The sequence below is a fragment of the Staurois parvus genome, unplaced genomic scaffold, assembly GCF_062004578.1.
Source record: "Staurois parvus isolate SC_StPar_1 unplaced genomic scaffold, SC_StPar_1.0 ptg002597l, whole genome shotgun sequence".
NCBI lineage: Eukaryota > Metazoa > Chordata > Amphibia > Anura > Ranidae > Staurois > Staurois parvus.
Genome location: NW_028320393.1, coordinates 25,765 through 38,228, shown reverse-complemented (window position 1 = coordinate 38,228; position 12,464 = coordinate 25,765). Strand labels below are relative to the sequence as shown.

Sequence of the window (12,464 nt, the reverse complement as noted above, 5' to 3'; positions counted from 1 at the left end):
TGGTGATATCACATTGGTGGTCTCTCTCTCTCTGTACTGCGCTCTCCCCTGTGTTGGTGATATCACATTGGTGGTCTGTCTCTGTACTGCGCTCTCCCCTGTGTTGGTGATATCACATTGGTGGTCTCTCTCTCTGTACTGCGCTCTCCCCTGTGTTGGTGATATCACATTGGTGGTCTCTCTCTCTCTGTACTGCGCTCTCCCCTGTGTTGGTGATATCACATTGGTGGTCTCTCTCTCAGTACTGCGCTCTCCCCTGTGTTGGTGATATCACATTGGTGGTCTCTCTCTCTCTGTACTGCGCTCTCCCCTGTGTTGGTGATATCACATTGGTGGTCTCTCTCTGTACTGCGCTCTCCCCTGTGTTGGTGATATCACATTGGTGGTCTCTCTCTCTCTGTACTGCGCTCTCCCCTGTGTTGGTGATATCACATTGGTGGTCTCTCTGTACTGCGCTCTCCCCTGTGTTGGTGATATCACATTGGTGGTCTCTCTGTACTGCGCTCTCCCCTGTGTTGGTGATATCACATTGGTTCTCTCTCTCAGTACTGCGCTCTCCCCTGTGTTGGTGATATCACATTGGTGGTCTCTCTCTGTACTGCGCTCTCCCCTGTGTTGGTGATATCACATTGGTGGTCTCTCTCTGTACTGCGCTCTCCCCTGTGTTGCTGATATCACATTGGTTCTCTCTCTCAGTACTGCGCTCTCCCCTGTGTTGGTGATATCACATTGGTGGTCTCTCTCTGTACTGCGCTCTCCCCTGTGTTGGTGATATCACATTGGTGGTCTCTCTCTGTACTGCGCTCTCCCCTGTGTTGGTGATATCACATTGGTGGTCTCTCTCTGTACTGCGCTCTCCCCTGTGTTGGTGATATCACATTGGTGGTCTCTCTCTGTACTGCGCTCTCCCCTGTGTTGGTGATATCACATTGGTTCTCTCTCTGTACTGCGCTCTCCCCTGTGTTGGTGATATCACATTGGTGGTCTCTCTCTCTCTGTACTGCGCTCTCCCCTGTGTTGGTGATATCACATTGGTGGTCTCTCTCTCTCAGTACTGCACTCTCCCCTGTGTTGGTGATATCACATTGGTTCTCTCTCTCTGTACTGCGCTCTCCCCTGTGTTGGTGATATCACATTGGTGGTCTCTCTCTGTACTGCGCTCTCCCCTGTGTTGGTGATATCACATTGGTGGTCTCTCTCTCTCTGTACTGCGCTCTCCCCTGTGTTGGTGATATCACATTGGTGGTCTCTCTCTCTCTGTACTGCGCTCTCCCCTGTGTTGGTGATATCACATTGGTGGTCTCTCTCTCTCTGTACTGCGCTCTCCCCTGTGTTGGTGATATCACATTGGTGGTCTCTCTCTGTACTGCGCTCTCCCCTGTGTTGGTGATATCACATTGGTGGTCTCTCTCTGTACTGCGCTCTCACCTGTGTTGGTGATATCACATTGGTGGTCTCTCTCTCTCTCAGTACTGCGCTCTCCCCTGTGTTGGTGATATCACATTGGTGGTCTCTCTCTCTGTACTGCGCTCTCCCCTGTGTTGGTGATATCACATTGGTGGTCTCTCTCTCTCTGTACTGCGCTCTCCCCTGTGTTGGTGATATCACATTGGTGGTCTCTCTCTCTGTACTGCGCTCTCCCCTGTGTTGGTGATATCACATTGGTGGTCTCTCTGTACTGCGCTCTCCCCTGTGTTGGTGATATCACATTGGTGGTCTCTCTCTGTACTGCGCTCTCACCTGTGTTGGCGATATCACATTGGTGGTCTCTCTCTCTGTACTGCGCTCTCCCCTGTGTTGGTGATATCACATTGGTTCTCTCTCTCTCTGTACTAGACTCTCCCCTGTGTTGGTGATATCACATTGGTGGTCTCTCTCTCTGTACTGCGCTCTCCCCCGTGTTGGTGATATCACATTGGTGGTCTCTCTCTGTACTGCGCTCTCCCCTGTGTTGGTGATATCACATTGGTGGTCTCTCTCTCTCTCAGTACTGCGCTCTCCCCTGTGTTGGTGATATCACATTGGTGGTCTCTCTCTCTCTCTGTACTGCGCTCTCCCCTGTGTTGGTGATATCACATTGGTGGTCTCTCTCTGTGTACTGCGCTCTCCCCTGTGTTGGTGATATCACATTGGTGGTCTCTCTCTCTCTCTGTACTGCGCTCTCCCCTGTGTTGGTGATATCACATTGGTGGTCTCTCTCTCTGTACTGCGCTCTCCCCTGTGTTGGTGATATCACATTGGTTCTCTCTCTGTACTGCGCTCTCCCCTGTGTTGGTGATATCACATTGGTGGTCTCTCTCTCTCTCTGTACTGCGCTCTCCCCTGTGTTGGTGATATCACATTGGTGGTCTCTCTCTCTGTACTGCGCTCTCCCCTGTGTTGGTGATATCACATTGGTGGTCTCTCTCTCTGTACTGCGCTCTCCCCTGTGTTGGTGATATCACATTGGTGGTCTCTCTCTCTGTACTGTGCTCTCCACTGTGTTGGTGATATCACATTGGTTCTCTCTCTGTACTGCGCTCTCCCCTGTGTTGGTGATATCACATTGGTGGTCTCTCTCTCTCTGTACTGCGCTCTCCCCTGTGTTGGTGATATCACATTGGTGGTCTCTCTCTCTCTGTACTGCGCTCTCCCCTGTGTTGGTGATATCACATTGGTGGTCTCTCTCAGTACTGCGCTCTCCCCTGTGTTGGTGATATCACATTGGTGGTCTCTCTCTGTACTGCGCTCTCCCCTGTGTTGGTGATATCACATTGGTGGTCTCTCTCTCTGTACTGTACTCTCCCCTGTGTTGGTGATATCACATTGGTGGTCTCTCTCAGTACTGCGCTCTCCCCTGTGTTGGTGATATCACATTGGTGGTCTCTCTCTCTGTACTGCGCTCTCCCCTGTGTTGGTGATATCACATTGGTGGTCTCTCTCTCTGTACTGCGCTCTCCCCTGTGTTGGTGATATCACATTGGTGGTCTCTCTCTCTGTACTGCGCTCTCCCCTGTGTTGGTGATATCACATTGGTTCTCTCTCTGTACTGCGCTCTCCCCTGTGTTGGTGATATCACATTGGTGGTCTCTCTCTCTCAGTACTGCGCTCTCCCCTGTGTTGGTGATATCACATTGGTGGTCTCTCTCTCTGTACTGCGCTCTCCCCTGTGTTGGTGATATCACATTGGTTCTCTCTCTGTACTGCGCTCTCCCCTGTGTTGGTGATATCACATTGGTGGTCTCTCTCTCTCAGTACTGCGCTCTCCCCTGTGTTGGTGATATCACATTGGTTCTCTCTCTCTCTGTACTGCGCTCTCCCCTGTGTTGGTGATATCACATTGGTTCTCTCTCTGTACTGCGCTCTCCCCTGTGTTGGTGATATCACATTGGTTCTCTCTCTCTCAGTACTGCGCTCTCCCCTGTGTTGGTGATATCACATTGGTGGTCTCTCTCTTTCTCTGTACTGCGCTCTCCCCTGTGTTGGTGATATCACATTGGTGGTCTGTCTCTGTACTGCGCTCTCCCCTGTGTTGGTGATATCACATTGGTGGTCTGTCTCTGTACTGCGCTCTCCCCTGTGTTGGTGATATCACATTGGTGGTCTCTCTCTCTGTACTGCGCTCTCCCCTGTGTTGGTGATATCACATTGGTGGTCTGTCTCTGTACTGCGCTCTCCCCTGTGTTGGTGATATCACATTGGTGGTCTCTCTCTCTCTGTACTGCGCTCTCCCCTGTGTTGGTGATATCACATTGGTGGTCTGTCTCTGTACTGCGCTCTCCCCTGTGTTGGTGATATCACATTGGTGGTCTCTCTCTCTGTACTGCGCTCTCCCCTGTGTTGGTGATATCACATTGGTGGTCTCTCTCTCTCTGTACTGCGCTCTCCCCTGTGTTGGTGATATCACATTGGTGGTCTCTCTCTCAGTACTGCGCTCTCCCCTGTGTTGGTGATATCACATTGGTGGTCTCTCTCTCTCTGTACTGCGCTCTCCCCTGTGTTGGTGATATCACATTGGTGGTCTCTCTCTGTACTGCGCTCTCCCCTGTGTTGGTGATATCACATTGGTGGTCTCTCTCTCTCTGTACTGCGCTCTCCCCTGTGTTGGTGATATCACATTGGTGGTCTCTCTGTACTGCGCTCTCCCCTGTGTTGGTGATATCACATTGGTGGTCTCTCTGTACTGCGCTCTCCCCTGTGTTGGTGATATCACATTGGTTCTCTCTCTCAGTACTGCGCTCTCCCCTGTGTTGGTGATATCACATTGGTGGTCTCTCTCTGTACTGCGCTCTCCCCTGTGTTGGTGATATCACATTGGTGGTCTCTCTCTGTACTGCGCTCTCCCCTGTGTTGCTGATATCACATTGGTTCTCTCTCTCAGTACTGCGCTCTCCCCTGTGTTGGTGATATCACATTGGTGGTCTCTCTCTGTACTGCGCTCTCCCCTGTGTTGGTGATATCACATTGGTGGTCTCTCTCTGTACTGCGCTCTCCCCTGTGTTGGTGATATCACATTGGTGGTCTCTCTCTGTACTGCGCTCTCCCCTGTGTTGGTGATATCACATTGGTGGTCTCTCTCTGTACTGCGCTCTCCCCTGTGTTGGTGATATCACATTGGTTCTCTCTCTGTACTGCGCTCTCCCCTGTGTTGGTGATATCACATTGGTGGTCTCTCTCTCTCTGTACTGCGCTCTCCCCTGTGTTGGTGATATCACATTGGTGGTCTCTCTCTCTCAGTACTGCACTCTCCCCTGTGTTGGTGATATCACATTGGTTCTCTCTCTCTGTACTGCGCTCTCCCCTGTGTTGGTGATATCACATTGGTGGTCTCTCTCTGTACTGCGCTCTCCCCTGTGTTGGTGATATCACATTGGTGGTCTCTCTCTCTCTGTACTGCGCTCTCCCCTGTGTTGGTGATATCACATTGGTGGTCTCTCTCTCTCTGTACTGCGCTCTCCCCTGTGTTGGTGATATCACATTGGTGGTCTCTCTCTCTCTGTACTGCGCTCTCCCCTGTGTTGGTGATATCACATTGGTGGTCTCTCTCTGTACTGCGCTCTCCCCTGTGTTGGTGATATCACATTGGTGGTCTCTCTCTGTACTGCGCTCTCACCTGTGTTGGTGATATCACATTGGTGGTCTCTCTCTCTCTCAGTACTGCGCTCTCCCCTGTGTTGGTGATATCACATTGGTGGTCTCTCTCTCTGTACTGCGCTCTCCCCTGTGTTGGTGATATCACATTGGTGGTCTCTCTCTCTCTGTACTGCGCTCTCCCCTGTGTTGGTGATATCACATTGGTGGTCTCTCTCTCTGTACTGCGCTCTCCCCTGTGTTGGTGATATCACATTGGTGGTCTCTCTGTACTGCGCTCTCCCCTGTGTTGGTGATATCACATTGGTGGTCTCTCTCTGTACTGCGCTCTCACCTGTGTTGGCGATATCACATTGGTGGTCTCTCTCTCTGTACTGCGCTCTCCCCTGTGTTGGTGATATCACATTGGTTCTCTCTCTCTCTGTACTAGACTCTCCCCTGTGTTGGTGATATCACATTGGTGGTCTCTCTCTCTGTACTGCGCTCTCCCCCGTGTTGGTGATATCACATTGGTGGTCTCTCTCTGTACTGCGCTCTCCCCTGTGTTGGTGATATCACATTGGTGGTCTCTCTCTCTCTCAGTACTGCGCTCTCCCCTGTGTTGGTGATATCACATTGGTGGTCTCTCTCTCTCTCTGTACTGCGCTCTCCCCTGTGTTGGTGATATCACATTGGTGGTCTCTCTCTGTGTACTGCGCTCTCCCCTGTGTTGGTGATATCACATTGGTGGTCTCTCTCTCTCTCTGTACTGCGCTCTCCCCTGTGTTGGTGATATCACATTGGTGGTCTCTCTCTCTGTACTGCGCTCTCCCCTGTGTTGGTGATATCACATTGGTGGTCTCTCTCTCTGTACTGCGCTCTCCCCTGTGTTGGTGATATCACATTGGTGGTCTCTCTCTCTGTACTGTGCTCTCCACTGTGTTGGTGATATCACATTGGTTCTCTCTCTGTACTGCGCTCTCCCCTGTGTTGGTGATATCACATTGGTGGTCTCTCTCTCTCTGTACTGCGCTCTCCCCTGTGTTGGTGATATCACATTGGTGGTCTCTCTCTCTCTGTACTGCGCTCTCCCCTGTGTTGGTGATATCACATTGGTGGTCTCTCTCAGTACTGCGCTCTCCCCTGTGTTGGTGATATCACATTGGTGGTCTCTCTCTGTACTGCGCTCTCCCCTGTGTTGGTGATATCACATTGGTGGTCTCTCTCTCTGTACTGTACTCTCCCCTGTGTTGGTGATATCACATTGGTGGTCTCTCTCAGTACTGCGCTCTCCCCTGTGTTGGTGATATCACATTGGTGGTCTCTCTCTCTGTACTGCGCTCTCCCCTGTGTTGGTGATATCACATTGGTGGTCTCTCTCTCTGTACTGCGCTCTCCCCTGTGTTGGTGATATCACATTGGTGGTCTCTCTCTCTGTACTGCGCTCTCCCCTGTGTTGGTGATATCACATTGGTTCTCTCTCTGTACTGCGCTCTCCCCTGTGTTGGTGATATCACATTGGTGGTCTCTCTCTCTCAGTACTGCGCTCTCCCCTGTGTTGGTGATATCACATTGGTGGTCTCTCTCTCTCTGTACTGCGCTCTCCCCTGTGTTGGTGATATCACATTGGTTCTCTCTCTGTACTGCGCTCTCCCCTGTGTTGGTGATATCACATTGGTGGTCTCTCTCTGTACTGCGCTCTCCCCTGTGTTGGTGATATCACATTGGTGGTCTCTCTCTGTACTGCGCTCTCCCCTGTGTTGGTGATATCACATTGGTGGTCTGTCTCTGTACTGCGCTCTCCCCTGTGTTGGTGATATCACATTGGTGGTCTCTCTCTCTCTGTACTGCACTCTCCCCTGTGTTGGTGATATCACATTGGTGGTCTCTCTCTGTACTGCGCTCTCCCCTGTGTTGGTGATATCACATTGGTGGTCTCTCTCTCTGTACTGCGCTCTCCCCTGTGTTGGTGATATCACATTGGTGGTCTCTCTCTGTACTGCGCTCTCCCCTGTGTTGGTGATATCACATTGGTGGTCTGTCTCTGTACTGCGCTCTCCCCTGTGTTGGTGATATCACATTGGTGGTCTCTCTCTCTCTGTACTGCGCTCTCCCCTGTGTTGGTGATATCACATTGGTGGTCTGTCTCTGTACTGCGCTCTCCCCTGTGTTGGTGATATCACATTGGTGGTCTCTCTCTCTGTACTGCGCTCTCCCCTGTGTTGGTGATATCACATTGGTGGTCTCTCTCTCTCTGTACTGCGCTCTCCCCTGTGTTGGTGATATCACATTGGTGGTCTCTCTCTCTCTGTACTGCGCTCTCCCCTGTGTTGGTGATATCACATTGGTGGTCTCTCTCAGTACTGCGCTCTCCCCTGTGTTGGTGATATCACATTGGTGGTCTCTCTCTCTGTACTGCGCTCTCCCCTGTGTTGGTGATATCACATTGGTGGTCTCTCTCTGTACTGAGCTCTCCCCTGTGTTGGTGATATCACATTGGTGGTCTCTCTCTGTACTGCGCTCTCCCCTGTGTTGGTGATATCACATTGGTGGTCTCTCTCTCTGTACTGCGCTCTCCCCTGTGTTGGTGATATCACATTGGTGGTCTCTCTCTGTACTGCGCTCTCCCCTGTGTTGGTGATATCACATTGGTGGTCTCTCTCTCTGTACTGCGCTCTCCCCTGTGTTGGTGATATCACATTGGTGGTCTCTCTCAGTACTGCGCTCTCCCCTGTGTTGGTGATATCACATTGGTGGTCTCTCTCTCTGTACTGCGCTCTCCCCTGTGTTGGTGATATCACATTGGTTCTCTCTCTGTACTGCGCTCTCCCCTGTGTTGGTGATATCACATTGGTGGTCTCTCTCTGTACTGCGCTCTCCCCTGTGTTGGTGATATCACATTGGTGGTCTCTCTCTCTCTCTCTGTACTGCGCTCTCCCCTGTGTTGGTGATATCACATTGGTGGTCTCTCTCTGTACTGCGCTCTCCCCTGTGTTGGTGATATCACATTGGTGGTCTCTCTCTCTCTCTCTGTACTGCGCTCTCCCCTGTGTTGGTGATATCACATTGGTGGTCTCTCTCTCTGTACTGCGCTCTCCCCTGTGTTGGTGATATCACATTGGTGGTCTCTCTCTCTGTACTGCGCTCTCCCCTGTGTTGGTGATATCACATTGGTTCTCTCTCTGTACTGCGCTCTCCCCTGTGTTGGTGATATCACATTGGTTCTCTCTCTGTACTGCGCTCTCACCTGTGTTGGTGATATCACATTGGTGGTCTCTCTCTGTACTGCGCTCTCCCCTGGGTTGGTGATATCACATTGGTGGTCTCTCTCTCTGTACTGCGCTCTCCCCTGTGTTGGTGATATCACATTGGTGGTCTCTCTCTCTGTACTGCGCTCTCCCCTGTGTTGGTGATATCACATTGGTGGTCTCTCTCTCTCTGTACTGCGCTCTCCCCTGTGTTGGTGATATCACATTGGTTCTCTCTCTGTACTGCGCTCTCACCTGTGTTGGCGATATCCCGTTGGCGGTCTCATTGGGTGACATTTCGGCCCCTGGGGGCCCCTCACTCCATACTTCGGGGGGGAGCCTCATCTGGGGGTCTCCGGGACTCTTCCTGGAATGGGTGGGAGGAGCTCGGATTGGGAAGCCGACATCCTCTCTCTTCCTAGATGGCTCTTACCTGAGGCCAGGTGTGCACAGCCCCGCCCCTCCTGCTGTGTCTCCATGGAGACAGGACCTGCCCCAACCTGTCCCGCCTTCACAGAGGAGGAGCTGAGGGGTCACCTGACAACATATATGTGATTGATTGTAGAGACTAGTCCCTCCCCCAGGGGAAGGGCCAATCTATTCTAGGAGACTCCGCCCTCAGGGTGGGGACAATCTATTCTAGGAGACTCCGCCCTCGGGTGTATTCATTACCTGGAACGTCACCAATCCGGAAAATCCACCAAAAATTTTCCGACTGACAGAAACAATGTAACATCCGATCATAGAGCAACAATGTGACATCCGATCATAGAGCAACAATGTGACATCCAATCATAGAGCAACAATGTGACATCCGATCATAGAGTAACAATGTAACATCCGATCATAGAGCAACAATGTGACATCCGATCATAGAGCAACAATGTGACATCCGATTATAGACAAACAATGTAACATCCGATCATAGAGCAACAATCTGAAATCCGATCATAGACTGAGAGAGACAACAATGTAACATCCGATCATAGAGCAACAATGTGACATCCGATCATAGAGCAACAATGTGACATCCGATCATAGAGCAACAATGTGACATCCGATAATAGAGCAACAATGTAACATCCGATCATAGAGCAACAATGTGACATCCGATCATAGAGTAACAATGTAACATCCGATCATAGAGCAACAATGTGACATCCGATAATAGAGCAACAATGTGACATCCGATCACAGAGCAACAATGTAACATCCGATCATAGAGCAACAATGTAACATCCGATCATAGAGCAACAATGTGACATCCGATCATAGACTGAGAGAGACAACAATGTAACATCCGATCATAGAGCAACAATGTGACATCCGATCATAGAGCAACAATGTGACATCCGATCATAGAGCAACAATGTAACATCCGATCATAGAGCAACAATCTGAAATCCGATCATAGACTGAGAGAGACAACAATGTAACATCCGATCATAGACAGGCAAACAACAATGTAACATCCGATCATAGAGCAACAATGTGACATCCGATCACAGAGCAACAATGTAACATCCGATCATAGAGCAACAATGTGACATCCGATCATAGAGCAACAATGTAACATCCGATCATAGAGCAACAATGTGACATCCGATCATAGAGCAACAATGTAACATCCGATCATAGACTGAGAGACAACAATGTGACATCCGATCATAGAGCAACAATGTAACATCCGATCATAGAGCAACAATGTGACATCCAATTATAGAGCAACAATGTGACATCCGATCATAGAGCAACAATGTGACATCCGATCATAGAGAAACAATGTAACATCCGATCATAGAGCAACAATCTGAAATCCGATCATAGACTGAGAGACACAACAATGTAACATCCGATCATAGAGCAACAATGTGACATCCGATCATAGAGTAACAATGTAACATCCGATCATAGAGCAACAATCTGAAATCCGATCATAGAGCAACAATGTGACATCTGATCATAGAGAAACAATGTAACATCCGATCATAGAGCAATAATGTGACATCCGATCATAGACAAACAATGTAACATCCGATCATAGAGCAACAATGTGACATCCGATCATAGACAAACAATGTGACATCTGATCATAGAGAAACAATGTAACATCCGATCATAGAGAAACAATGTAACATCCGATCATAGAGCAATAATGTGACATCCGATCATAGACAAACAATGTAACATCCGATCATAGAGCAACAATGTGACATCCGATCATAGACAAACAATGTGACATCTGATCATAGAGAAACAATGTAACATCCGATCATAGAGAAACAATGTAATATCCGATCATAGAGCAACAATGTGACATCTGATCATAGAGAAACAATGTAACATCCGATCATAGAGAAACAATGTAATATCCGATCATAGAGAAACAATGTAACATCCGATCATAGAGAAACAATGTAACATCCGATCATAGAGCAACAATGTGACATCCGATCATAGAGCAACAATGTAACATCCGATCATAGAGCAACAATCTGAAATCCGATCATAGACTGAGAGACAATAATGTAACATCCGATCATAGAGCAACAATGTAACATCCGATCATAGACAGGCAAACAACAATGTAACATCCGATCATAGAGCAACAATGTGACATCCGATCACAGAGCAACAATGTAACATCCGATCATAGAGCAACAATGTGACATCCGATCATAGAGCAACAATGTAACATCCGATCATAGAGCAACAATGTAACATCCGATCATAGAGCAACAATGTAACATCCGATCATAGACAGGCAAACAACAATGTAACATCCGATCATAGAGCAACAATGTAACATCCGATCATAGAGCAACAATGTAACATCCGATCATAGAGCAACAATGTAACATCCGATCATAGAGCAATAATGTGACATCCGATCATAGAGCAACAATGTGACATCCGATCATAGAGCAACAATGTAACATCCGATCATAGAGCAATAATGTGACATCCGATCATAGAGCAACAATGTGACATCCGATCATAGAGAAACAATGTAACATCCGATCATAGAGCAACAATCTGAAATCCGATCATAGACTGAGAGAGACAACAATGTAACATCCGATCATAGAGCAACAATGTGACATCCGATCATAGAGCAACAATGTAACATCCGATCATAGAGCAACAATGTGACATCCGATCATAGAGCAACAATGTGACATCCGATCATAGAGCAACAATGTGACATCCAATCATAGAGTAACAATGTAACATCCGATCATAGAGTAACAATGTAACATCCAATCATAGAGCAACAATGTAACATCCGATCATAGACTGAGAGAGACAACAATGTAACATCCGATCATAGACTGAGAGACAACATTGTAACATCCGATCATAGAGCAACAATGTGACATCCGATCATAGAGCAACAATGTGACATCCGATCATAGAGTAACAATGTAACATCCGATCATAGAGCAACAATGTGACATCCGATCATAGAGCAACAATGTGACATCCGATCATAGAGTAACAATGTAACATCCGATCATAGACTGAGAGAGACAACAATGTAACATCCGATCATAGACTGAAAGAGCAACAATGTAACATCCGATTTACCCAATGTACCGTATGGACACCCACCACCTCTATGTACCGTATGGAAGTCCACCTCCTCTATGTACCGTATGGAAGTCCACCTCCTCTATGTACCGTATGGAAGTCCACCTCCTCTATGTACCGTATGGAAGTCCACCGCCTCTATGTACCGTATGGAAGTCCACCTCCTCTATGTACCGTATGGAAGTCCACCTCCTCTATGTACCGTATGGAAGTCCACCACCTGTATGTACCGTATGGACGTCCACCTCCTGTATGTACCGTATGGAAGTCCACCACCTCCTCTATGTACCGTATGGAAGTCCACCTCCTGTATGTACCGTATGGAAGTCCACCTCCTCTATGTACCGTATGGAAGTCCACCACCTCTATGTACCGTATGGAAGTCCACCACCTCCTCTATGTACCGTATGGAAGTCCACCACCTGTATGTACCGTATGGAAGTCCACCACCTCCTCTATGTACCGTATGGAAGTCCACCACCTGTATGTACCGTATGGAAGTCCACCTCATCTATGTACCGTATGGAAGTCCACCACCTCTATGTACCGTATGGAAGTCCACCTCCTGTATGTACC

General features: G+C 48.7%; 1 protein-coding gene across 1 annotated transcript in view; it reads right to left on the bottom strand.

Annotated features, from left to right (window-relative positions):
* Window positions 1-8,843, bottom strand: part of LOC149430608 (sodium-dependent proline transporter-like) — a 54,092-nt gene extending 45,249 nt beyond the window's left edge. Inside the window, exon 1 of the mRNA XM_089666195.1 lies at window positions 8,553-8,843. Coding sequence (XP_089522321.1) covers window positions 8,553-8,642 — 90 coding nt within the window. The 5' untranslated portion in view covers window positions 8,643-8,843. The remainder of the gene's footprint in view (window positions 1-8,552) is intronic.
* Between the last annotated feature and the right edge of the window lie 3,621 nt (window positions 8,844-12,464).